This window comes from Ipomoea nil, unplaced genomic scaffold, assembly GCF_001879475.1.
Source record: "Ipomoea nil cultivar Tokyo-kokei standard unplaced genomic scaffold, Asagao_1.1 scaffold2845, whole genome shotgun sequence".
NCBI lineage: Eukaryota > Viridiplantae > Streptophyta > Magnoliopsida > Solanales > Convolvulaceae > Ipomoea > Ipomoea nil.
Genome location: NW_017619273.1, coordinates 9521939 through 9548959, shown reverse-complemented (window position 1 = coordinate 9548959; position 27021 = coordinate 9521939). Strand labels below are relative to the sequence as shown.

Sequence of the window (27021 nt, the reverse complement as noted above, 5' to 3'; positions counted from 1 at the left end):
TAAAAGACCTGCAACGGCTGACCGGCCGATTGGCCGCCCTTAGCCGCTTCCTAAGCAAGGCGACGGATAAGACCGTGCCTTTCTTCGAAGCCATGAAGAAGAAGGAGGGATTCACTTGGACTCCGGAGTGCCAGCAGTCGTTTGAATAACTAAAACAATACCTCTCGACACCCCCGGTATTGTCTACCCCCCAGGTGGGCGAGCCCTTATTTCTGTACTTAGCCGCCTCCTGCAAGGCGGTGAGTTCGGTGTTGGTCCGAGAGGAAGAGCGAGTCCAGCACCCGGTTTACGTGAGCCGGTCTCTGAAGGCTACCGAGTCAAGGTATACCGCCTTGGAAAGAATTGTATACGCGTTGGTGATCACCGTGCGCAAGTTGGCACCCTACTTCCAAGCCCACACCGTCCGAGTACTGACGGACCAACCACTCGGAAGCGTTTTGCGAAACCCATCATCGTCCGGCCGCCTGGTAAAATGGGCCGTAGAATTAACCCAGTATGGGATTGAGTACCAGCCCCGGCCTTCCATAAAAGGGCAAGCCTTGGCCGACTTCTTGGTCGAATGCACGGCGAGCGAGGAAGAAAAGGAACACGCCACGGAGAACTGCTTAGGCGAGTGGTGGGAAATGCATGCGGACGGAGCATCAAGCCGACAACACTGTGGAGGTGGTGTTATGCTCATCACTCCCGAAGGATTCCGACTGTATTATGCCCTGAGCTACCTGTTCCAAGCCTCCAACAACGAGGCCGAGTACGAAGCTGTGTTAAACGGCCTCCGACTCGCCAGGGCCCTAGGGGTCGAGAGGTTACGAGTCAAGACTGACTCTAGGTTAGTAGTCGGGCAGATCTCAGGCACATGCGAGGCCAAGAATGCCCGGATGACTCTATATAGAGAACGCGCAGTCGAGATGTTAAAAGAGTTCGGAGCCTACGAAATAGAGTATATATCCCGAACGGATAACATAGAAGCTGACATATTGTCCAAGATTGCCTTGGAGGGAGTACCGGACCACTTGGCAAAAATCTGTCAGAGGGAGGAGCTAAGTCGACCAAGCGTTGAAGAAACGCCGTTCAGGATCCAACAAGTGACTGACGAGGAATGGGACCGAGAGAAAAACCCAGAGATGTTCTGGATAGAGGACATCCGGCGATTCATATAAAAAGGCGAGTTACCGATAGACCTGGGAGTCGCCGCAAGGGTTCGACGGAAGGCCCCCACTTTCCAAATCATTGATGGGCAACTATATAAACGATCATTCGGAGGACCTTTGTTAAAATGTTTGCTAAGGCCCGAGGCCGAGAAAATAATGGACGAAGCCCATAGAGGCATTTGTGCCGCGCACCAAGGCGCCCACACGCTTGCTCGGAAGTTAGTCGTCCAAGGATATTATTGGCCAATCATGATGCGAGACTGTATTGAATGGATATCCAAGTGCGGCGTTTGCCAGGCATTCGCCAAGAAAGACACCCGGCCAGCTACCTTTTACACGCCGGTCACCACCGCCATCCCATTTGCCAAGTGGGGGATCGATTTGCTAGGACCATTACCAGTCGCCCCCGGAAGCTTGAAGTTCTGCGTCGTAGCTATCGACTACTTCACCAAGTGGGTCGAGGCGGAACCATTGGCTACCATAACTGAGTATCAATGCCGACGCTTTTTGTGGAGAAGGGTGATTTGCCGCTTCGGCCTGCCCGAGCACATTGTCAGCGACAACGGGCGACATTTCGATTGTCAGGCATTCGCCGACTTCTGCCGCCGACACGATATCCGTCACACTAAGGTGTCGGTGGCATACCCCCAGGCCAACGGACAAGTCGAGAACGTGAACCGAACGCTGGTGGATGGGATTCGGAAGAAATTAGAAGATATTCGAGGAAATTGGGCGGATGAGCTTGACCGAGTCCTATGGGCTTATCGCACTACCCAGCGACGAGCGACGGGAGAGAGCCCATTCTCACTCGCGTACGGCTTCGAGGCAAAGGTTCCAATTGAGGTGGTCGAGCCCACCCACAGGGTCCGTACCTATTCAGACACGGAGAACGAAGAGAGTCTTCGAATTGAGAAAAATTTCTTGGAGGAAAAAAGGGAAGTCGCGAGTGCGCGAATGGCTGAATACCAACAGGCGGTAAAAAGATATCGCGATCGGAGGATTCGTCCGCGAGCCTTCTAGGTCGGCGACCTCGTACTACGGGATCGACATGCCAGTCAGCCCACAGAGGGGGGCAAGCTTGCGATTAAGTGGGAGGGACCATACCGCATTGCCGCGGTTGTCCAAGCTGGAACCTACAAATTGGAAACCATGGAGGGCAAGCCCGTGGATCGGATTTGGAACGTCATCCACCTAAAGAATTTCTATCAGTAGAAAGGCACAAAACATGTATGGGCCCAGGGGTCCTGAGAGACTTGAATAAAAGTGCAAGTTACAGTTAATCACTCCTCGGACTCGGAGAGAAAGAATTAGGAAACAAGGGCCCAGACCCTTAGTCGCTTCCGTGAAAAAGCCAAGAGGAGTCGCCTCGACTGAGGGACTCGGCGAGTATTTAAAGAAACAACGGGGCACTGACCCTAAACGTTTCTGAGAAAGAAAAAGCCTAAGGAGTCGCCTCAATTGAGGGACTCGGCGAGAAAGAATTAGGAAACAAGGGCCCAGACCCTTAGTCGTTTCCGGGAAAAAACCAAGAGGAGTCGCCTCGACTGAGGGACTCGGCGAGTATTTAAAGAAACAGCGGGGCACTAACCCTAAACGTTTCTGAGAAAGAAAAAGCCTAAGGAGTCGCCTCGACTGAGGGACTCGGCGAGAAAGAGTTAGGAAACAAGGGCCCAGACCCTTAGTCGTTTCCGTGAAAAAACCAAGAGGAGTCGCCTTGACTAAGGGACTCGGCGAGTATTTAAAGAAATAACGGGGCACCGATCCTAAACGTTTCTGAGAAAGAAAAAGCCTAAGGAGTCGCCTTGACTGAGGGACTCGGTGAGAAAGAGTTAGGAAACAAGGGCCCAGACCCTTAGTCGTTTCCATGAAAAAGCCAAGAGGAGTCACCTCGACTGAGGGACTCGGCGAGTATTTAAAGAAACAACGGGGCACCGACCCTAAACGTTTCTGAGAAAGAAAAAGCCTAAGGAGTCGCCTCGACTGAGGGACTCGGCGAGAAAGAGTTAGGAAACATGGGCCCAGACCCTTAGTCGTTTCCGTGAAAAAAGCCAAGAGGAGTCGCCTCGACTGAGGGACTCGGCGAGTATTTAAAGAAAAAACGGGGCACTGACCCTAAACGTTTCTGAGAAAGAAAAAGCCTAAGGAGTCGCCTCGACTGAGGGACTCGGCGAGAAAGAGTTAGGAAACAAGGGCCCAGACCCTTAGTCGTTTCCGTGAAAAAGCCAAGAGGAGTCGCCTCGACTGAGGGACTCGGCGAGTATTTAAAGAAGCAACGGGGCACTGACCCTAAACGTTTCTGAGAAAGAAAAAGCCTAAGGAGTCGCCTCGACTGAGGGACTCGGCAAGAAAGAGTTGGGAAACAAGGGCCCAGACCCTTAGTCGTTTCCGTGAAAAAGCCAAGAGGAGTCGCCTCGACTGAGGGACTCGGCGAGTATTTAAAGAAACAGCGGGGCACTGACCCTAAACGTTTCTGAGAAAGAAAAAGCCTAAGGAGTCGCCTCGACTGAGGGACTCGGCGAGAAAGAGTTAGGAAACATGGGCCCAGACCCTTAGTCGTTTCCGTGAAAAAAGCCAAGAGGAGTCGCCTTGACTGAGGGACTCGGCGAGTATTTAAAGAAACAACTGGGCACTGACCCTAAACGTTTCTGAGAAAGAAAAAGCCTAAGGAGTCACCTCGACTGAGGGACTCGGCGAGAAAGAGTTAGGAAACAAGGGCCCAGACCCTTAGTCGTTTCCGTGAAAAAGCCAAGAGGAGTCGCCTCGACTGAGGGACTCGGCGAGAAAGAGTTAGGAAACAAGGGCCCAGACCCTTAGTCGTTTCCGTGGAAAAGCCATGAGGAGTCGCCTCGACTGAGGGACTCGGCGAGCAATTAAAGAAACAAGGTTAAAGAAAAGCGTCGAGCCCAAGATAATACGAAAAGGAAGAGAAAATGGGAATTTTATTAAAATTTAAAAAAAAAGGCCCGAGAAGGAGGCCAGCCTTTACAAAAAGGGACTATCCTAAAAGAATAGCCCTAAGCTACTGGGAATGGGGTGTCGACATCAATCCCTTCAACTTGAACCCCTGCTGTTGGTCCAGCTAGGGGAACAGAAGAAGGGTCCTCAGCCTGAAGAGCGGACTCGGCGAGCTCAGGAGGTGTTGCTGAAGGAAGAGTCGCCGAATCAGCGGCTGCCGGAAGAACTGCCGGGTCAACAGTCGCCGACGGTCCTTCAGTCGCCGGAAGAGTATCTATCACGGGCTTGAGGCCCCAGCCCTCGGGAGTGAAAGAGGAGTCGCGGACCAGCAAGGCAGAGTGGATCTCCGTCTGCGCCTCGCGAAAGCCAAGGCGATAGTCACGCTCGCCCAAGTCCAGGAGGAACTCGTCACCATCCGGGCGTCGACAGCCACTCCTTGGCGATTCCCTTTTGGCGAGCCTCTATCGCCGCCTTCACATCCGCCTCGAAGGCGGCCGACTTCTTGTAAGCCTCAACGGAGGTCACAGCGATCGTCGCCACCTTGTCCCGCTCCTCCTCCCACTGCCGGGTGACCCTCAGCATCTCGGAGTTGTACACTTCCACCACTTTGAGGTGCTTCGCCTGCTCTTCCAGAAAGGCCTCCTCCGTCTGGCGTAACTTGAGGGCCATAGACCGCGTCTCGGTCCTGTAGTTCTGCAGCCGCTTGCTCATCTCCATCTGGAAGGTGAGGTTCTGCGAAACGGCCACGAGTCAGATAATAAAAGGAAAGAACGAATGAGAGGAATTAAGTCGAGAACACTTACGCGGTACGACTGGCGCAGCGAGGCCTCGACGATATACTCATCCCCCAGAGCATGAGTCACCGCCACGTCCTTAGGCAGAAGGACGTTGGTACACCACTTGCGGACGGAGGAGGCGCCCATCCAGATTTGGGCATCCTCTTCTACCTCGTGGCACAGCCGGATCCTTTTCGGAGTCGGCCCACCAGTTTGACCGGCCAGACGCTTAGAGCCTGGACTCTCTGTCTGAGGAGGAGGCGGCTGGCGAGTGGGCGACACAACTGGCGACGGAGTCAGATCCACCACATTACGAGGTGGTGGGGGAGTCGACCTTGGGGCCGGAGACGGTTGGGAGGAAGAGGCAGCAGCAGTGCCGGAAGTACGCTGGGACAACCGACGCCTCATCTTTTCGGCTCTGTCCGTCATCTCCGGAGTCGGTTCAGCGGCCTCGTCGGAACTGGAGGAGTCGGAGTCGTACGGACCTGCGAAAGTAGGGAAAATCATAAGTATTCCGAGTCGGAATGTGACAGAATAAAAAGAAACGAGAGGCAACGAAGACTACCTACGGTGGCCGCACCCTCCGGCAGCAAGCCACGCTTAGCCATGGCCCGGACTCGGGACCAGTACTTGACGGAGTACGGCCTAAAGCCCTTCAAGAACTCGCCGCCCAGGACCGCATCATTGGAAGGGACGGCACGCCGAGAGCAAGGCTTGAATAGAGTGGCCGACCACAAGGTCGGAAAGGTGAAGGAAGAAAAAGCAGGCCGGACGAAGAAGTAGAGGAGCTTCCAGTCCTTAATGGAATCGGACAACCCCTCGAAAAGCTGTCGCCCCGGGCGAGCGGCAACTTGAACAAAGCTCGGCGAGTGCGAGCCGACCTTGTTCACGATGAAAAGATACCGGAACAGGTCTAGATCCGGCTCGCACAACCACCAGTGGCAGAGGTTGACGAAGCAGGTGAGGAGTCGGTGAGAATTGGGCACTAGTTGGCTCGGAACTAAGTTGTAATGGCGATAAAAAAGGGAAAGGAAAGGACACGGAGGGACTCGGAAGCCAAAGGCAACCGAGTGCAGGTGAATGCCGACACAACCCTCGGGGGGTCGTAAATTTGCCGGCCTTCCGGGGCGAGGACTACGGCTGAAGGCCCGAGAAGGTATTGGGCCATTTCCAGGTCCACCGCATTAACGATGGACGGTGGCCCGGAAGGACGGACGATGGAATCAAACTTGCCTCGCGGCCGTCCGATGCCACCCGGCAGAGCCGCCACCGTCGTTAAAGGAGCGGGGCTCAGCGGAGTAACCGCCCCCGAAGAAGAGGGGGTCGGAGGAACAGAAGACGTCGATGGAACGTCCGCCGGAAGTTCCATACGGCGGGGAGGAGAAGAAGAAGACGAAGAAGGAGAAGAAGAAGAGGGGGAGGTCGCCACCGGGTTATCGACCGAGTAACGACGGGAAGAAGAGGAATGTGAAGAGGAAGACATTACCTAAGTTAGGTGGGAGATCGGAGGAAACGCAGAATGGCCGGAGAAGCTCGAGTTGAGAGTGAAGAGAAAGACTGGAGAAGAGAGTGGAAAAGAAACAAAATGGCTATTTAAAGGGGGAGGAATTTCAAAGGACGGCCACGTGTCACCTTCTCGATGGAGGAAGTGGAGGTGACGGGATGTGAAGAGACACCGCATTTAATGCCTCAAAAGGCGGGGCGACGGTTCAGGGCTAGGGTTAGCTTGCAGACGGCGCGTCTGCCCTAGGCTAGGGTCAGGCGTCAGTGACCCGGCCTGCTAAGCCGGAAGCCCATCATAGGCCATGGCCTCTGGGCCCATGAGGTATGAGCTAGAAACTTCTAGAACGACCCGGTAGAACCCGGCCCATCAGATGATATCAGCCAAGTTCACAAAAAGACTCCAGTCGCCAGGTCGGCGAGCAGACTCGGCGACTCTCTCGCCAAGAGGGTCTCGCCGTAGCATCAGTCCCGTAGATCAGAGGTCGGGCGACAAAATAATAAGAAAATGCAGGGTCGGACAGAAAAGCACATCATTCATCAGGCCCGTAACCGGCCCGTCCAGGTCGTCCAGCGGAATTGAGAAGGTCATTTTGAAAGTAAGTTGCTCTGGAACCGCCACCTCAACAAAGGACCCGTCTTGGGAAATCACTCGGGCAGTTGTGGGAGTAGGCGGATGGCGTGAAGGCAGAGCGACCTCGCGTCGAGGAGGAGTCGGCGGTTGAGAAGCCGAAGACGTAGCGCCGGCAGGAGACCTCTGAGAGGCCGGGCGATAAGTCTTCTTTTTGTGTTCTCTTTCAGGCCGAGTCCGCTTGGAAGGCAGCGGACGCCAAGGAGACCCGAAGTCAATCCGTTTTCCTTTCAGAGGAGAACGACCCATGATAGACTTGTGAAGGTAAGAGAGAAGGGAGGAGGCCATTTATAAGTGCCAAGAATCCAAACTGCCCCGCGAGATCCGGAGAGAATGGCTGAGGATCCGGACGTTACAAAAGGCTATTCAAGGCGTGGATACGGTGATTGAAGGAGATGGACCATTGCTACTTTTTTCAAACCCAGGCTAGCGTACCGGGTATGAAAAAGTGAGGGACTAGTTGATGGGGTAAGGACCCTGGGCCAAGAGATAGGGGCCCAAAGGAAATGGTTCAAGACAGAAGAAGTGGGCCAGCGTCTGAGGAGCCCGAAGAGCAATTGGGCCGAGTCCTGGAGTCGGCCCAGGCCCAGGCACGGGGCCCGGGTCAGAACTGCTAAAAAGGGGCCTAGTGGGAGCTTAGGCTGAGACGAGGAGTCGACCAAGGCCCAAGCCCAGGAAAAGACTCGGTTCAAGGAAGCCGTTGAGAGCATTGAAGAGGCTCGTTTAAAAGGGGAGCCGTTAGGACATTGAAAGCAGGACCCGGTCAGGCTGTTACAAGCCTAGAAGAGCCGTTGGTCGGCCGAGTAATGGCGTCCAACGGCTCCACACCTTGATTAGTCTTAAAGTCGGCCATTAAAGGCCTTCAAGTCGGTAGGGGAGGAGCCACTATTTAAAGGCTCCTCCACTCTTGTAAAGGGGGAGACGACTGAATACCCGGAGAGGGGAAAATACGAAAGAGATTCCGAGCGCTAGCATTATTTCCAGTATAGGCATACATTTTTACTGAAAGGTGTATCCTCCAGCTAAAGATTGTGTTGGACCTCCTTGGACCCGAAAACCCAGAAACCATCAACTACTAATGTAGTTCACAATGAAATTTTTAATAATTTATAATTTAATCTTTCTTTCGATAATATTTTCATTTTTTTGTGACAACAACACTTTATTTTTATTAAAATTGTATTTACCCCGTGTATCTCACGAGACAATATCTAGTTTGTCAAACACCTCTATGACTTAAATACAGGAGTCCTAATACTCAAAATATGAGATTGATATAACTCATATAAGATGGGTGCAAATTTACGTTTTAGCCATCACTCCTATGCCCTCCGCTGCAGGCTACTCTCCCGTCTCCAGCACGGGAAACGCCGGCAATCAAGTATCCATACGTACTAACGGCGGCGCTGCCCGATCCCTCTCCTCTTTCGGAACCACCTGCACCCCTACGGCTCTCGCCATCCCAAGCCCCTCCCCCCTTTCTAAGCCTCACTTTCTCTTTCTGTAAATTGGATCGAGCAGGTGCCATCGATTAGTCGATAATTCTTTGCAAGAACACCCGAGAGTAAAACAGGCACGTCCCTGAAAGTTTTCGAGTTGTCTAAAGTTCAAGGCGCTCAAAAGATCAGTTTGTTTGTCCTAGTTCTACTAGAGATCTCCTTGCAGCTTCACGCACAAACCCCAAGGCATCTACTGCGGTGTATCCGCGGATACTCCAGAAATTTGCCAGCATTGAGAGGTACAAGGTAGGCAGCGCTGATATGATGAGATTCTTGAACTGTTCGATGAAATGCCCGAATGAAGTATAATGCCTATAATGGAGCATTTGTTTAATTTCTGCAAATGCTTTTAAAAAATTGCATAGTACATGCACGGCACATGGCCCAATTTTCTATCTAGAGTTAAACGGAAGGTTTGGTGTTCAATTGTTTGAAAATGACAGCTTTGGGTGTTTTATGCTCAGGAACGATTTTTAAGTGGCAGTAAAGGTTTGAGGATTGTAAGTGTCTTTCCCTCTCATTGAAGTGTTGCAGCTATCTGTTATCCAGAGCCCTGCACTAGAGCAGCATTGGTAAATCTCACAGCCCTTCTCTTTATGTATGGATGCAGCAAACTCATGTGAGGTTGTGCAAATTGCTCAAACTGAATAAAACTTGATTCTTTGTTATCATTCTGAGTTGCCGCATTTGTTTCTTTTTATGAAAGAGGATGTGATTATGAAAGTATCTTGGTTTTTTTTTAAGTTGTTTAATTGAGTATTTAAAAAAAAAAAAAAAAAAAAAAAAAAAACTAAACATTTGGTGCTTTTGAACTTCAAGAAAAACTATTATTTGCTTAGTCAATAGAATGATTGATGTACAAGTTTGAAGGTCAATTGAAAGAATTATTCTGAATGTGTTTGCCCAATCAGATTGTAGAGTGTTTACTTAGAAGCTGAAGTGGTGGAAATGGAAAAGGGTTTCTGCTCGGTTCTAACTGTAACCAACGCAGTCATAACATCACAACTTGAAAGTAATAGATGATAATTGTTCATTCTTGAATCAATCTTTCTGGTGTAAGATGGCAGAAAACTTTTACAGCTCCAACTCCTGGCCCCATACACTGTATGATGCTGGAGTGTTGCATGCTTGACATTTCCTTTTTAATCATTTAAGAATCATAGAATGTTTAAGTTTATAACTATATTCTGTGCTTATTGTTATGGCAATTAATAACAGAAGCCAAGTTCTTGAAACTTGCTTTATTTTGATTTTGTTAGAATTGAATGAGGAAAAAAAAAAAAAAACTATAAGAGAGCCTTTGGGTATTGATTATCTTATTTTAACATGAAGCTCTTCCTATATATGTTAATTGGCTGGACTTCTTGAAGTATGCTTAACTGCTTAAGTATCAAATGTGTCAACCTTCCTTAGTAACTGATGCTGAGTGCCTGAGTGTCTTAATACTTTAAATGACACTAAGATTTAGTAATTTGCTCTGCAGAAAAAATGAATGGCGCTGAAAGACGATTTAATACAAATGAAGAGGACGAAGATGATGAAGAAGAATCTGGGAGAGGTCTTGAGGCGTGGGAGAGAACCTATGCAGATGAGAGGTCGTGGGAGTCTCTACAAGAGGATGAATCTGGACTCCTGCGCCCTATTGACAACAAAACCCTCTACCATGCTCAGTATCGCCGGCGCCTCCGCACTACATCTGCTGCCCGAATTCAGAAGGGCCTGATTCGCTATCTTTATGTTGTACTTGATTTCTCCAAGGTATGCAAAATATTGTTGTTAATTTAGGAATAATTTTATTGAGTATTGACTATTTGACAGATGCTTGCCAACAATGATTAGCTTTCTCTTTCTTAATATGTTTTCACTGTTTTTAGATCTGTTGCCAACATTTATTTTATGCATTTCTATATCTTAAGTTTTCCCTCGACTGGTGAATATGACTTTTTCATATGATGTCTGTATTATATTCAATCAATTGTTCACACCTTTTGGAAATTTAGCATACCAAAGCTTACTGATATCCTGTTAAAAGAGAAAGGAATTTTGGTTCTTTAATGCAAGCTGTCATTTTCAAGTGGCTATGCTTGTTGGTTCATTGGCTAGCTTTGGGAAAACTTGAAAGTACTGTAAGCCTGCAAATGATATTCTAGTCTCATTTAGTAAGCGGTGTCTTCTTCTTCTTTGAACTTTCTATTGATCTATACTCTTTCACCTCCCACCACCACCACCAAATTTTTTTTTTTTTTTTAAAGAAGAAAATATACTCCTTAATAAATATTAGAGATGCAAAATGTACAATTGCAGTGAATTTTTCTAATTTTGTCAATCTGAATGCAATATCTTCAAGTGAATTTATTGTTTACGTGATTTTTGCCATGTAGGCAGCTACTGAAATGGATTATAAACCAAGCAGAATGGTTGTGGTTGCAAAACAAGTGGAGGCTTTTATTAGAGAGTTCTTTGATCAGAATCCCTTGAGTCAGATTGGCCTGGTAATGTTGAAAGATGGGGTTGCTCATTGTTTAACAGATCTTGGTGGCAGCCCAGAGGCTCACATTAAAGCGGTGATGGGTAAGTTGGAGTGCTCAGGTGATGCTTCACTTCAGAATGGGCTTGAACTTGTGCATGATCTTCTAAATCAAATCCCATCATATGGTCATCGTGAAGTTCTCATTTTGTATTCGGCTCTAAATACTTGTGATCCGGGGGATATAATGGAAACAATTCAGAAATGCAAGAAATCCAAGATAAGATGCTCAGTTATTGGCCTCTCTGCTGAACTCTTTATATGCAAGCATCTTTGCCAAGAAACTGGTGGAATGTATTATGTTGCATTGGATGAGGTGAGTTATACATACCAAAAAGATGTCATCATTCTAGATTTTTCTAATAAGAACATTATGAATTGTGACCATTGCCTATAAATTGAACAAGTTGAAATAATGCTGAATAGTCAACACATTAGTTTTATCTAATTTATGTGATATTCTGATCCATGAACAGGCTCACATAAAAGAATTGGTACTGGAGCATGCTCCGCCACCTCCAGCAATAGCAGAATTTGCAGTTGCAAATTTGATCAAGATGGGTTTTCCCCAAAGAGCTGCAGAAGGTGCGATTTCAATCTGTTCTTGCCATAAGGAGGCTAAAGTTGGTGGGGGCTACACTTGTCCAAGATGCAAAGCACGTGTTTGTGAACTGCCTACTGAATGCTGTATTTGTGGTCTGACCCTTGTTTCTTCTCCCCATTTGGCAAGGTCATACCACCACCTATTCCCTATCACTCCTTTTGATGAGGTGTCACCCTCTATTAAAAACAATTTGCAAAAGGTACCAAAGAATTGTTTTGGCTGCCGGCAAAGTCTCTTAAACCCTGGTAAGTCAACATCAAATTTTCAATTAAATACATTTTTATATAAGTGCATAATTTGATAATCACTAAACTGTAGCAGTTACTATTTTTCTTTGCTCTCAAGTTGGTAATTACTGTATATGAATGTGCAGTGACTTAGAGCAATGTAACCACATGGTATTGACTATTAAGAGTTTTTCTCACACACAGTGCACCAGTATTGTTGCTTTCCATAATTCCATGTGAATGTCCAACCTATTTGGATTTGTCCTTAGGTGTAACTAGAAGCTGGATGCTACTTGAAAGTCAGTCATAGTTATAAGGTTTGCAGAAAAATGATTATCATTACCAAACAATGAAATAGTTTGGCAAAAATAGTAAAATACCAATTTTGCTTGTGTTTTGCATATTCAGTCAATTTTGTTTTATATTTTCTGCCAGGATTGTAATAACTTGATATAATTACATTCAATTTAGTGCCTCCATTAACTTTGTTAGTTAGACCTGACCCACCTAACCCAAGTACCCAACCTGGCCATATCACCCTCCACCTGTACAAGGAAAATACAAAAAGAAAAATAAAATCCTCCCTTTCTAACCTAATCAATCTGCAAAGTCTCAAGAAACCCTTCTAACGTCTCCTGCTGCATCCCTCTCCAAATTCTCCCTCCAACTCCAGACACGCTCCTCCATTTACTCCCATCTACCCTCCATATGCATTACAACTTCCATTATGTATATGTATATATGTATCTATTTATTTATTAGTTAAAAGAACGAAACATTCTTGGTTTTTCTTGCTGTAAATTTTTGGTTTTCTGTTGTGTTCTATCAAATCTCTGTACCAACTCTCTCGGCAAGTTTTAGCCTCTTATTTTCTCCTCTCTTTTTTTTTCCCTCTTCTTTGTACTTTTTTTTTTTTTGGGTAATTTATTTTTGTTTGTTCTCATCTCAATAATTTCTGAGCTTCTCTACTTGAAGCCAAGTAAATTAACTACACCAGAATAAATTGCGTAGATACAGAGACACACTTGTACCTACTTCTACAGTGTTTGGGTTGTTAAAAGTAGTGACCTTTTTGTTGGGTTAGAGTTTAAAGAAAGTTCATCTTTGGTTGAGCTAATCAGAATATTTCATTGGTACGCTTATAGCTCTTGTTGGTCCATGGATGTGTAGTTGCCTTGTTCTTTAATTTGTAGGGTTGGTCTTAGAGTTTATTACGAGGTTTTGCCTATTTTTTCTTTTCTTGTACATATGGAGGGTGATGTGTCCAGGTCGGGTCTAACTAACAGTATATTGACAGAGTTCACAGAAGGACTAAATTGAATGCAATTAGGCCATGTTATTGAAATATTGCCAGGAGAAATAAGATAAGGGCAAAGTTGATCAAATATGCAAAATATAGGGGTCAAATTGGTATTTTTGCTGAAATATTTTTCTTGGATACTTAAGCAGTGAGGAATCTTGGTTTAGACAAAATCCCTTTTCTATCAGTTGTTAATAATGGAATAGAGTGCACCAATTCTGAGACCATGCATTAGGTTTCTTGTACTTTTGTTTTCTCATGCCAATAACTGTTGTATGCATAGATTTATGATTAGTACTAAAATGTTTTTCCATGCTAGTATTTTCACCTCAAATCCTTTTGTTGGGTCTTGCAACAACTTAATGCCTATGTATATGCATCACAAACTTGGTCATACACAACACATTATTTTGGGGTGACGAGGGAACCCCGCAGCCACTACCCAAGGGTGTGCACTGGGTAAACCCCTTGTGATCCTAGCCGGCAAAGGACCACAAGGAAACAAGCCTAACTGCTTAGGTTGCCCATAACTGATCAACTCAAACCAAGGAGGCTGGGATTCAAACTCGTGACCTTGTAGTTACAAGTTTGTATCCTTAGCCAGCTTGGCTAAGGTTATCTCCACAACACATTGAAATGTGTTACTCTGAACTTGAACCTAATATTTGAACATCTGCTCTTTAGCCTCTTATGAAACTGGTTTCTGGTGCAGGCAACATACCCGCCCCATGTGTTGCTTGTCCAAAATGCAAACAACACTTCTGTCTTGATTGTGAGATCTACATTCATGAAAGCTTACACAACTGTCCAGGCTGTGAGAGCTTCAAGAGTTCTGCATCAGTCAGCAATATGCAAGAATGATGGGAGGGAATTCATAAAGCCCTTTCTTTCAACTAAAAGACTTCAATCTCTGGTTTGTGCTCTAAAACATAAGAGTGATCATTGCTATTGCATGCTTAAGGTGTCTATCCTCTCCACACAATTCCTTTCATTGAGGGGGATAATTCTGCGTAAAACTAGTCAAGGGGGTATTCATTAGATACATATATGTGGAAAATGTTAAATCGCTTCAGTTTGAGCTTTCAGAGCTCTGTTATAGACAAGATTACAAATTTTAATTTGCTTTACACTTTCTACCAATACTGTTGTGGGCAGAGTTTAGGTTCCAGGGAATTTTTATGAAACTGTTGCCAAGAGAAAATGATGAGTGATGAAATACCTTATTATTTTGCAAATTTCTCAGGAAAATAAAAACATTTTAATTGAATTGCATCTTAATATCATGAGACAACTTAATTACACTCTTGTTCTTGTGTTGTTCAGATAGCATGGTTGAATTGGCCTCACAAAATCATCATCAAACATTGGAAAAATCTGGGAATCTTGAGAATATGTTGTCATAGCCTTCTTGAATATCCAGAGCCACTGCATTTCTTGCAGAGTATTAATCCTGCAAATGCAAATTTGGGCATCAAATTGAAATTGAAATGCCAAAATAGAAAGAATGCTTCAATCCATTAAAGTGTTGAAAGATACCTGCACCCTTGCAAACCTTGCAATCAACCAATCCTTTTTCCATCTTCATTTTACCATCATTGCAGAACACACATTTTGTACCACCTGCCCATCCAAATAAAAGTAAGTAGTATTGCTTTTGTGACTATGATTCTTTTCTAGTTTCTTTGGTATACCAAGAAATTGAACCAAGAATTACCATTGCCAGCACACTTGTCACAAGGAACTGGATCCCCCTACAAAACGGAAAATATCACACTTTCATTGTCTACACCCATCAACAAATACCTGAGTGGCTGAGTTAATTCTAAGAATGGCCATTTGACTATTGACATTTATCAATTTTTATTATGAACTTCCAATTGAAAGAATAAATAGTCTATTGACTATTGACATTTATCAATTTTCGCCCTCCACTTTCAATTTGACCATAAATAGTCTCTTGATTATTGATTTTGTTCCAAATTTAGTTAGTTACTTAAATTATCTATTTAGTAAACATTAATGGTAATAATGTAAAATTATGTTCTTTCATATTCCCACTAATGATGAACATAATGTATTAAGTTTATGAACTCAATTTGCTATCTTTACATTATTACCTTTAAATTTAATGTTTACTAAATGTATATTTAACTAGATGACCAAATTTGGAACAAAATCAATAGTCAATGAACCATTTATGATCAAATTAAAAGTTCCCAAACTTTAAAATTAGTAAATGTCAATAGTCAATTGACCATTTATGGTCCAATTGAAAGTCGATGACAAAATCTGTTAAATGTCAATAGTCAATTGGCCATTTATGGTCCAATTGAAAGCCAATGACAAAAATTATTAGACTATGTTGTCCTTGGTTGATTAACTCAAACTAAGTTAATCAACCGCTCCTATGTGGGATGAACTTGAAACCTTATGGTTACCAAATAACTATCGATCAACTTGATTGGGTTGCCCCTATATAGTTAACCCTTGTTCCATAATAACCGGTGCGCTTGGTTGTACCGGTAGTAAAAGCCTTCTGTGACAATTAGAATCTTAGAAATTCTCAAAAGTTATATGCCATGTTCAAAATTCAATGTGAATACTGAATATCAGTGGTTATAGTAACAAACAAACAAAAAATAAAAGGCCCTGTTTGGTAAAAAAATTGGTTTATAGGTTAATTTTGACTTATTTGACCACTATTAATTTTTTGATTTAGTTAAAATATCAATATAAATGTTTGATTAATTAGCTTTTTGCAACTCCAAAAGACTAAAATTCAAAAAACTAATCCAAGCAACTTTTTCAATTAGCTTTTTGAGAAAAAAAAATTATACTAAACAGCTATCAGTTAACATAAACATTTTTTTACAATCAACTAATGTTATCAACTATTTATACCTCTAATTAACACAATCAGCTAACATCTACAGCTAACTGCCATTTTACCAAACAGGGTCAAAATAATACTAACAAGTAAAAAATAGAGATGGAGTACCTTGAGACCCAAAACGAGAGAAAGAGAAATGGCAGCTATAACAGTAATGGTGGCAAGGAAAGTTTGGGTGTCAACAGGGGGAGAGTCTAATGCAGTGAAGAGCAAGGTGGGATGGTGGTGGTGATGATTTATGGGGAAGTGTAAGAGGTGATGAAACTTGGGAGGGCATAATGATGAGAAGAAGGGGAATTCTGGGTTTGGTGGAAGAATTATAGAGGATGAGGAAAGGGAGGCGATGGATGAACGGAGGAGAGTTGGGGATGAAGTGAGAGAGTGGATGGGAAGGAGTGAAGAGTGAGAAACAGCCATTGGAGGTTTTGGAGATCCAAGTTTTTTAAATATTAATATGTGGAGCTCATTGCCCTCGCCCGCCCCACTTTCTCATCATCTCAATTCCATTTTATTTTATTTTCTATTTCAATTATTTCCCATTTAGGTTCACAACTCCTCTATTATACCACTTTCACCTCTATTTCTTAAATATTATTGTTGTCAAGTTTACGTTTGAAAATTTGGAAAATATTTTTCGAAAAATAATTTATATTTTTTTAAAAAAAAATGTTTCAATTTTTTGTATTTGACTGAATGTTAAAAAATTGTTATTATTTTTTGTTTAGTTGAAAGTTAAGAAATTACATTTTGTACGTTTGGTTCATTTTTCTTAAAATGAATATATGATTTGTTATAATAATAATAGAGTTAATACCCAAAATCGTCCTCGACTATAGTGATTTTTCTTAATTTCGTCCTAAACGACTTTGGTGACCTAATATATGGTAGTGATTATGATGATTTGGTGATGTTAATAATAAGTGATAAGGGTCAAATAGGCCTTTTTTTGGATATACTCTGGGACAGCTGGCCTGAAGATTTAAAACTGCTCCATACCCAAAGTTAAGAATCAAACCATGACCTTTGGTTAAGGATGGATGAGTTCCTTCCACTCAACCACACCACATGTTTCAAATAGGCCTTTTAATTATAGACCAAAATGTAATTAAATTCTTAAACTAAGAAAAGCTTCAATTAGACACTTCAACTCTTTTTTTGTATGCAATTAAGTTAATTAACAGGTTATCTTTAAGTAACCAGTAAAAATGTATTTTTAATTCAAACAATTAATTTTAATTCCAATATTTTTTTTAAACAAAGAAAAAACCATATTAGATCAGTTCTCCTTCTGCATGCGTTTTTGACATCTATGAATCCATCATTCTTCATTCTTTCCATGAATTCATTATCACCCAATTCCTCTCTAACGCCTCTAAGCAAATCAAAGCGATCAGAAATATTGACCAATGTATATACATTAAAGCATACACAGTTTAGAAAAACTTATAATGTTGTGGATAAATCTTTAACACAATCTAACCAATCCCCCATACATTTACTATGTCCAAGAATGACAATTATTTTACGATTTTGTTGGGCAACAGAACGCTAATCCTCAACGTGTCTCTAACAACAAACCATGAATAGCCCTTCACTTTCCCTGCAAATCATTTCATAATACACAACACTACTTCTTCGTCCAGTTCGACAGAGAAAATTGTCGGCTTCTCCCTGGATTGAGAAGTCGGCAATATGTGATTTTCTTTTTATTTTTAAAAATTTATTTTTGAAAAAAAATAAAATAATTTTACCTGTTATTATTTTGAACTTATCTACAAATTGATCTAATTACTCAAATTTTAAAAAGTATTGACAAAATTGTATTGAAATGAGGAATTAAGGGTTTTAATTGAAGTGTTTTTTTTTTTTTAGTTTTTCAATTTCATTTATGGCTCATAGTTGAAGGGCGTATTAAAAAAATAGATCTATGGACGTATTAAAAACGGACATGTGCATATTAGTTATTATAATGTGTGCATATTAATCATATCCCAATGTTGCACACAACGCATGCTTAATATACATACATGCTTAATATGCAGACATCATAATGTCTGTCTAATATGCACATGGAGCATTTTTAGTCTCTCCAATTAATCTCATTTATATCTAATTTTTTTAATGAATGAGATTTGTTCTTCTAGAATGGTTTTAATGGAGAGTTGACCTTTTCCAAACCTGACAAATCTGTCCGGCGTTTGGGCATCTATCATGTACGGCCGGACAGTTGAATAAGCCATATATCATTATTATTGTCAGAGTTTACCGATTCTATATATGCGTACTTCTTTGGCAAAGTTAAACTTAACTTGCAGCAAATAGATTGATCAGATAATATAGCTAGGCGAATATATATAACTTGCTTCAATGGCTTTGCATTTTGTTAAGCTACGAGGAGGAATATTACTTGCAACTCTTTTTATAGTAGCTTCAGCCTCTGACCCCAGCCCTCTTCAAGATTTCTGTGTTGCAGACCCCACTAGCCCGGGTATGATATATAAAATATGTAATTTACTGCAGTATAATATAGTCTTTAATTAAGTTGGAGAACCAGTGTTTGATGTACATAAAGAATCTTTTTTTGAATACTGTCCATAAAGAATATAATATGTTGTGTTCAATGTTGAAAAAGACGCTAGGCGTTCCCTAGGTTCCCAGGGAGCACTTAGGCGCCTGATTTTTTTTTTTTTTTTAATTTTTTAAGGGGGTTATTCGCCCCACTACCCTTTAAACCACCCTTAGGCCAAGGCCTCATTCCTACCGGCACAGCGTACTGTGTTTTAACCCGGGAAGACTTTAAAGGATCCGACTTAAGCAATGGTATTCACCACCTTCCATCCTCACTCCCAACGGCATAGCGTACTATGTTTTGACCCGGGAGAGCTTTAAGAGCCCCGATGTGAGCAATGGCTCCCTCTGATCCCCTACCCAACCTACCCGGGGGTTATTTGCAAAAAAAAAAAAAAAACGGGGTTTGACTGCCTAGCTTGCTTAGGCAGCCCGTTAAAGAAGAGGCCGATTTCAGCTTTCCTCAACACCACCAGGCGCCGCCTAGCACCTAGGCGCGATTTTTGCAACACTGGTAGTGTCACACAATGTACTAGATTTCTTATAGACAGTACTCAATTTGTGTGTAATTCTTACACTCTTAGTTGATTTTTATTATGATCCTAATATATATCTACCACCTGAACATCAATTGATCTGTTGCAGTGGTAGTGAATGGCTTGGCCTGCAAGGACCCAAACCTTGTACGAGCGAGCGATTTCTTCTTCAGCGGCCTTCACTTGCGAGCCAATTCAACCAACTCTTTCGGAGCGGGCGCGACTCCGGTGACCACTGCCCAGATTCCGGCGCTCAACACTCTCGGCGTTTCTATGGGACGCGTTGACTTCGCCCCGCAGGGTCTCAGTCCGCCGCACATTCATCCTCGCGCCACCGAAATCTTGGTCGTCCTAGACGGCAAAATTGAAGCCAGTTTCATAACCTCAAACCCTGAAAACCGTCTCGTCGTCACCAAAGTGCTAGAGAAGGGCGACGTGTTCGTGTTCCCGGAAGGTCTTGTCCATTTCCAGCGAAACATTGGGAATGGCAGCGCCGTCGCCGTCGCGTGTTTCAGCGGCGAGAACATAGGAGGGATTATCTTCGTTGCTAATAATGTGTTTGGATCGAATCCGGCTATACCTGCAGATGTTCTGGCCAAAGCATTCCAGGTTGACCAGAACATTATCAGTAAGATTGCATCTAAATTCTAATCGACCATCATTAATGACACAAAATTTCTTTAAATGAGTTAATAATCAATTTAATTATGGATTACAGTGGCCGTGCACTCTTGTCCCTTAAGAAAGGGCGGGAGTTCAAACTCCCTCTGGTATGAAAAAATCAATTTATGAATTTATGACTAAATTGAGAAAAAAGTTATTATAGTCAAATGATTAAATTGGATAAATTCATTATAGTAAATGACTAAATTGGATAAAACCACTATAATCGAGAGCTAAAATGAGCATTAATAGAATGGAATTACCAAAGTATTTTATGTTTTATTTCTTTTTTTATTTTAGATAAAAACTTAATTCATTAAATCAGCAAGACAATCGACAAGAAAAGAAGGCGGGGAATCGAACCACTCCCTGCAACCTGACTCAAAAACGGCCCCCTTAGCAACAATGTGAGCGGCACGATTCGCTGATCACTTAACAAAACGAAATTTAACATCCCTAATCATAGATGCTAAATCTTTTATATCATCTGCTAACAAACCAAAAGCTGAATGAAAATGGAACAGAAAAAAATAGCATTAACTAGAAGCTGAGAGTCTGATTCCACGTCCACACTACCCATACCAGTTTCTTTTAACCAAGAAAGAGACTCTCTCATGCTCAACACTTCAGCTTGTTGCACTTCATATGAGTCCTCAAATTGGACATTTTTAGCTGCTAGAAAACATCCCATGTCATCGCGTAAAATCCATCCGAAACCCATAATGTTATTATCATGATCAAATGCTGCATCATTATTTAATAGAAGGGAATTACCAAAGTATTTTATGTTTTATTTCTTTTTAATTTACAATGTAGTATATGTTTTACACTTTCTCATGCTACTAGAAACACCAAAGTATTTTATGTTTTATTCTTCTTTTTTTTTTTTTTTGCATGCTAATTAATTATAACTAGCACAATAAACAATGACCATGTTTGGTAAAAAAATTGGCCTATAGGTCAATTTTGACTTATTTGATCACTATTAATTGTTTGATTTAGTTAAAATATCAATATAAATGTTTGGTTAATTAGCTTTTTGCAACTCTAAAAGGCTAAAATTAAAAAAATTAATCCAAGCAACTTTTTCAATTAACTTTTCGAGAAAAGAAATTATACTAAACAGCTATCAACTAACAGCTAATTTATCAAACACTTTTCTATAATCAGCTAATATTATAACTATTTATACCATCTAGTTAACACAATCAGCTAACAGCTATTAGCTAACCGCCATTTTACCAAACAGGGCTGCCCAAACAAGTTATTAAAAATTGCACCTCCCGGCTTGCAGGGCTAAGTAAATGCAATAATAATAAATGTTGACATGCTTATTGCTTCAGATTTATGGGCAGAAAAATTTGACAATCTATTTAGAAAGATATTTTGGACAAGAAAATTTGACAATCTATTTTTTGCAGAACATTTTGATTTGTTTTTATATATGTATAGATAATAGATAATGTTGGTGCTCTTGTTGAGAGCTGCTGTACCAGCTCAAGCGTGTTCTATATTCAGTGGTTTACTGCGATCAGCTACCATGACAAGGTCGAGATCCAACTCTCGACCACACCAACGGTTCCCGTGGCACCCAGCTCGTCGCAACCGGGAACGACCCCAACGGGGCCCCCAGCCTCCAACCGGCCGCCTCCACTAGGTCGGGGGGACTTGAGAGATCACCTCACCCACCATCGCATCGGTGGGGTGCCGGCTTCCATCGCCCCTCCTCCAAATCTCGCCCCGCTACAGGAGGGGGCGGTTGTAACACCCCGTGTTACGATCCCTAAAACCAATCAATCATTTAACCAATTACCCAAAAGAAAGGATTAAATCACAATAATTAATTAAGAGGGGCCCACCATAGTCCATGGGCCCTTAGCCCTAAACCCAATCCTTAGTCCTAAAAGGAATAGAGTTAGCAAACCTATAGTAATTAGGCCCTAAGTAAGACTCTTAGATATATAAATAGGGAACATAAGGAGGCACCTACCCACCACAATAATCTCTCACCACACCAAGAATTCCAAGAATTCCCCTAGGAGAAATCAAGAAAGAAGAAAGCTTAAAGAAAGATCCTTCATAGCCAAGGAATCAATTAAGGCTAAGAGGTAACCCATGTCTCAACAAAACCTATTTTCATAGCTATGATTCCCCTCTTAGGATTTCCCCATATTATTGTGTATTGATGATTTGTGATATTATTATTATTGGTGATTGGTGGATGATTCCATGTGTGATCTTGATGATGAGAGGTTCTTGATAATTATGGTGTTCTTGATGATTATATGACGTTCTTGACGATTATATGATGTTCTTGATGATTGTAGGATGCTCTTGATGTTTATGTGATGTTCTTACCGAATCTTGATATTAGAAGATGAATTGTGTCCTTGTTGATTTAAAAGTGATTAGAACCCTAGGTTGTATCGTATGATATTATTCTTGGTGTATTGGGTGGGAAATCGAATGTTTGGGTGTTAATTATGTTTAGAAAAGCATGATAGGTTATGTGCCGTATGTTCCTCGCTTTGATCCGTTAATTGTCTACATGTTGTTGTCAATTGTGTTTAAAAGTGTCTAAGCATGGTTCCGGGTTCCACGAAGGTTCCCGGGGCGTTTTTGGTGACGAAAGAGTCAGTGGCGGGTAGGTGGGGGTATGGGACCCGCCACCTACCCGCGGCTAAAGATGGCGTCGCCGGCGGGCGGGCAGCTGCCTGCCGGGCACCCGCTGCCCGAAAAGGCTGCCGCCGGCGGGCAGCCGGCGGGTGAACTCCCACCCACCGGCTACCCGCTAGAAAAATACCCAATTTGGGATTTTGGCTTCCCCGTTTGATGTTCCCCCGATCCCCGTGGTGTCCCAACGGACTCCGTCTATCGTGCCTATGTCTAGTGGATATTTCGGGTACCGTTCGTAGGTTGTATGAGTCTTATATATTGCATGGTAGTTGAATTGGTATCCCGTTGACCTAGGTGAAAGAAGTATGAACCCCTTAGGATTATTCTTAGTATGTGAAGGATCACGCATAGGTTTTGTTATACGTTTTCTCCCCCTTCCCAATGTGTTAATGTGGGTTGCATGTGCTTGCTATGTGTTATGTGTGCATGATACCCCAATTCGGTTGCGATCGGATTGGTTATTCCTGAGCTGTGGTTCAGAAGCTGGCTGCGGTCAGATTTACACTCTTGGGATGCGGTCCACCGTTTGGTTGCGATCAAACGTTTCTACATGAGCTGCGGTCAGATGACATACTCTTGGGCTGCGGTCCACTGTTTGGTTGCGATCAAACTATGATGAGCTGCGGCTCATCGGTCGGTTGCGATCGACCCCTCCGTGTTGCGATACGGGGCAGGGTGCTGCGGGACCGTGTCAGAGCTATATGCGCTGACCCTCATGTATGGGCATGCGATTGGTCCTATGGCGCCAACAAAGTGTGCTATGTGATGAAGTATGGATGAGTTGTTGTTATGAGTGTCTTGGGGATGTGACTATGGGATCTATACTGGGAATCGTATATGTTGGGTTATGATTAGTAATCGTGCTTATCTTTACCTGTCTTGCCTGTTGTAAACTGTATATGCTTGGTATAACTGTTGTCTGTGCTTAGCTCTATCTGTCGAGTCTATCCCTGTTTTAAAAGCTAGAGTCTCGTAGGATATATCTTCATGCTTCAAAATGGTTTTCGTATATCTATATATATATCTATATGTATTGTATTTCAACGCGTTGGAGTGGGTTACCAGCATCTCTCGCTGAACAGATATATTTGGCTTTCAGGCACAGACGAGTAGATTACTGGAGCGCGCTAGAAGCTTGGGGCGTAGCTTAGATAGTTTTCCCTTTCGGCCTGCGTGCCATGATTTAGTATTGATACCGATTGAGGTTTTAGAATTTAGCCTGTGCACCCGAGTTCTCTAGCTCGGGTGTGGCATAGCACCCCGTACTCTTTGTATCGTATTTTGGGATTTAATGAGATCCTATCTTTATTATATAAGTTTTAAAAGTCCTGAAAATCTGGGGTGTTACAGCGGTTACCCTTTAGCAATCCTCTACGACTTTGGCTCACCTCACAGAGGGTCCCCAAGGAGGTGCACATAACGGTCCGGAGGTGTAACACCCTGAAATTTTTCAACTTTTAAGACTTATATAATAAAGGTAAATTCTCATTAAATCCCAAAAATATAACATAAGAGTACGGGGTGCTATGCCACACCTGAGCTAGAGTACTCAGGTGCACAGGCTAACTAACTAAAATCCTCAATAATGTCAATACATAAGCATGGCACGCAGGCCGAAAGGGAAACTATCTATTCTACGCTCCAAATCTCTAGCGCGCTCCAGTGTCTACTCATCTGTGCCTGAAAGCCAAATATATCTGTTCAACGAGAGATGCTGGTAACCCACTCAAATGCGTTGAAATACATTATAGATAGATATATATAGATATACGAAAATCATTTCGAAGCAGGAAGATATATACTTAAGATACACTAATTTTAAAACTAGAAATAGACTCAGCAAATGGGGACAAGCTCATCAATCAACAATAAATAGTTAAGTAGAGATAACGTCATAAGGAATACGCATCTAAGATCACATAACATTTTCCCAATTTCCAAATCACATCATCATTCAATCACCATTCATATCACATAATCGTTGATGGCGCCACGGGACCAATCGCATGCCCCGAACATGAGGGTTAATGCTTATAGCATTAACACGGCTCCGCAGCACCCTACCTCAGTACCGCGGTATGAAGGGAGTTGATCGCAACCAACCCTTTGAGAACCGCTGACGAACTCAACGTCGGACCACGATCTTACACACCGCTAACGCACCCAGTCGGTGGATCGCGATCCCCTTTTCAAGGGGGGACTTACGACCCTACACACCGCCGATGGGTACGCCGGTGGACCATAGCGGATCAAGCCCGACACACCGCGGAGCTATACTCAGTCGGTGGGCGAAGATCCTCGGAGATTATGGCCCTACACACCGTCGTCCCATCACTCGGTGGGTCGCAGCCAGCCGTAGCCCTACACACCGCCCCGATTACTCGGATCGGTGGACTACAGCCTTCCTCGGCTTATTGGCCCTACACACCGTCCTGGCGCGTTCAGGTTCAGTGGGTCATAGCACCGAGGCCCATGTGGACCGCAGCCCAAGAAGTGAATCACTGACCGCAGCCAGGAGAATGAACCACAGCTCATAAGTAGCCAAACAGTGGACCGCAGCCCTATATAATATTTATATACCTGACCGATCGCAACCGGCCTGGTTAACAGTTGGTATGGTTCTCAACCCATCCAACTGCCCGTATAGCGAATTTGATCGCAACCAAATTGGGGAATCATGTATCACATAACACGTTATAGCACATAATAGCACATTGGGAAGGGGAGGCATATAATTAAACTTACGTGTGATCATTCACATACTAAGAATCGTCCTAAGGGGTTTATACGACTTCCACCTAGGTCAACGGGCTACCAATTCAACTAGCATGCAATTCCTAAGATTCACCTATCTTACGATCGGTACCCGAAACATCAAACTAGACTTAGGTACGACAAACGGGGTCCGTTGGGACGCCACGGGGAATGGGGGACATCAAACGGGGAAGCCAAGGACCCAGGAGGGGTCACGAACCAGCGGGTAGCCGGTGGGTGAGGGATCACCCGCCGGCTGCCCGCCGGATATCACTGCCCGGCAGCGGGTTGCCGGCGGGCGGACGCCTGCCCGCTGCCCGGCGGTGATCTTCGGGCAGCGGGTACCCCTACCCCCACCTACCCCCCACTGACTCATTCATCAATATTTTGCCCCGTGATCCTTTGTGGAACCCGAAACCATGCTTAGACACTTTTAAACGCAATTAACGACACCACGTAGTCAATTAACGGATCAAACGCAAGGATCGCATATAACTCGTCCTATCACGACTTCTAAATATAAACAACACCCGAACATGTGAATTCCCACCCAAATATAAATCAAGAACATTATAACTCAAATTCCCAATTCATCCTAGGGCTCTAATCCCTCCCAAATCATCAAAATCACAATTTATCTTTAACATCAAGAAATATCCAGATTTGTCAAGAATCATTACATCAACATCAAGAACCTCTTTTCATCATCAAGATCATCAAGATTATCAAGAATACACACAAATCATCTTATCAAACATCAATAATATGTCACAATTAACATAGAGGAATTAAACAAGACACACGCATATAGAAGGAGGCCAAGGAAGGAGATTATAGCGAAGAAAATAGGTTTTGTTGAGACATGGGTTACCTCTTAGCCTTAATTAATTTCCTTGGCTATGAAGGGTCTTTCTTTAAGATTCCTCCTTTCTTGATTTCTCCTAGGGGAATTCTTGGAACTTCTTGTGTGGTGAGAGATTATTGTGGTGTGGGTTCTAGGTGCCCCCCTATGCCCCCTATTTATATACCTAAGAGTCCCAATTAGGGTCCAAATACTATGGGCTTGCTAATTCTATTCCTTATAGGACTAGGGGATTGGTTTTAGGGATAAGGGCCCATGGACTATGGTGGGCCTTTTCCTAATTAATTACTGGAATTTAATTCTTTCTTTTAGGTAAATGATTAATTGGTTTTAGGGGTCGTAACACGGGGTGTTACAGGAGGCCACACAAAGGACGATGACCCCGCCTCCACCTCCCTCAAGGGGGCGCACCGGTCCAAGCACCCGGCTACCCCTGGCACTTAACACTCAAATCGAAGAGGAGGTCAACTCACCCCGGCCATCGGACACGCGGGGAAGGGGTGAAATCCGCCAAGATCACCATTGAGAGGGTGATAGAGGGAGGTCGACCCATGTTAGGCCCGCCTTTGAGAGGCTGGGCAAGCGCGTGTCGGCCCGAGAAAGGTTGGGCCCAAGGCCAACCTCCAACGCACTACAAGAGGATGAATCATGTCCCCGAAAGTCGCCGAGCCGTGACTTTCAAGCGCCGCCACGACAAGAATTTTTTTCACGTAGGTCGCCGAGTCGCGGGCCCCGAGCTCCGCCGTGACGCGAGTAGGCCTCCCGAGATGAGAGGTCGGGAAAACGAATGGTCGAGCTCCAAGCACCCATCGTGACGAGGTTGAGCAGCTCCGTAAGCGAATGAATGAGCTCCCGGAGGGGATGGTCACGCTCCAACAAGCTACCACCTTGTTGACCCGCCCCGT

General features: G+C 43.7%; 3 protein-coding genes across 11 annotated transcripts; 2 read left to right on the top strand and 1 right to left on the bottom strand.

Moving 5' to 3' along the window:
* The first annotated feature begins 8287 nt into the window (after positions 1-8287).
* Positions 8288-14751, top strand: LOC109160268 (general transcription factor IIH subunit 2). Of its 7 annotated transcripts, none has more exons than XR_002050727.1 (7): positions 8289-8755; positions 8974-9081; positions 9993-10267; positions 10891-11352; positions 11513-11885; positions 13880-14080; positions 14491-14751. XR_002050727.1 is itself a non-coding variant. In XM_019308557.1 (7 exons), exons 4-7 carry the CDS (start codon positions 9998-10000, stop codon positions 14026-14028), a joined length of 1254 nt encoding a protein of 417 aa, XP_019164102.1. In that variant the 5' UTR covers positions 8289-8641; positions 8676-8755; positions 8974-9081; positions 9993-9997; the 3' UTR covers positions 14029-14368. The 7 variants fall into 7 exon arrangements, 6 of the variants coding, with proteins under 6 accessions (XP_019164104.1, XP_019164102.1, XP_019164101.1 ...); XM_019308557.1 differs by lacking the exon at positions 14491-14751 and having other exon boundaries at positions 8289-8641; positions 8676-8755; positions 13880-14368; XM_019308559.1 differs by lacking the exons at positions 13880-14080; positions 14491-14751 and adding an exon at positions 12014-12094 and having other exon boundaries at positions 8288-8755.
* LOC109160270 (protein disulfide-isomerase LQY1, chloroplastic) lies at positions 14372-16536 on the bottom strand. 3 transcript variants are annotated; one of them, XM_019308561.1, is made up of 4 exons: positions 16166-16534; positions 14882-14918; positions 14704-14787; positions 14372-14617 (listed from the first exon to the last, which is right to left on the bottom strand). In XM_019308561.1, the coding sequence occupies exons 1-4, from the start codon at positions 16472-16474 to the stop codon at positions 14565-14567; spliced, it is 483 nt and encodes a 160-aa protein (XP_019164106.1). In that variant the 5' UTR covers positions 16475-16534; the 3' UTR covers positions 14372-14564. The 3 variants fall into 3 exon arrangements, with proteins under 3 accessions (XP_019164106.1, XP_019164105.1, XP_019164108.1); XM_019308560.1 differs by having other exon boundaries at positions 14372-14787; positions 16166-16536; XM_019308563.1 differs by having other exon boundaries at positions 14372-14787; positions 14859-14918; positions 16166-16535.
* A 1856-nt stretch (positions 16537-18392) lies between these two features.
* On the top strand, positions 18393-19821 carry LOC109160029 (putative germin-like protein 2-1). Its single transcript, XM_019308135.1, has 2 exons — positions 18393-18545; positions 19271-19821. The coding sequence occupies exons 1-2, from the start codon at positions 18425-18427 to the stop codon at positions 19810-19812; spliced, it is 663 nt and encodes a 220-aa protein (XP_019163680.1). The 5' UTR covers positions 18393-18424; the 3' UTR covers positions 19813-19821.
* The last annotated feature ends 7200 nt before the right edge of the window (positions 19822-27021 follow it).

Coding starts and splice junctions, on each gene's coding strand:
- LOC109160029 (XM_019308135.1), top strand. CDS start 18,425: ATGGCTTTGCATTTTGTTAAGCTACGAGGAGGAATATTACTTGCAACT. Junction 18,546..19,270: donor TGCAGACCCCACTAGCCCGG/GTATGATATATA, acceptor GATCTGTTGCAG/TGGTAGTGAATGGCTTGGCC.
- LOC109160268 (XM_019308557.1), top strand. CDS start 9,998: ATGAATGGCGCTGAAAGACGATTTAATACAAATGAAGAGGACGAAGAT. Junction 10,268..10,890: donor TTGTACTTGATTTCTCCAAG/GTATGCAAAATA, acceptor TTTGCCATGTAG/GCAGCTACTGAAATGGATTA. Junction 11,886..13,879: donor GCAAAGTCTCTTAAACCCTG/GTAAGTCAACAT, acceptor TTTCTGGTGCAG/GCAACATACCCGCCCCATGT.
- LOC109160270 (XM_019308560.1), bottom strand. CDS start 16,474: ATGGCTGTTTCTCACTCTTCACTCCTTCCCATCCACTCTCTCACTTCA. Junction 14,919..16,165: donor CTCTCGTTTTGGGTCTCAAG/GTACTCCATCTC, acceptor TCCGTTTTGTAG/GGGGATCCAGTTCCTTGTGA. Junction 14,788..14,881: donor TGACAAGTGTGCTGGCAATG/GTAATTCTTGGT, acceptor TTGGATGGGCAG/GTGGTACAAAATGTGTGTTC.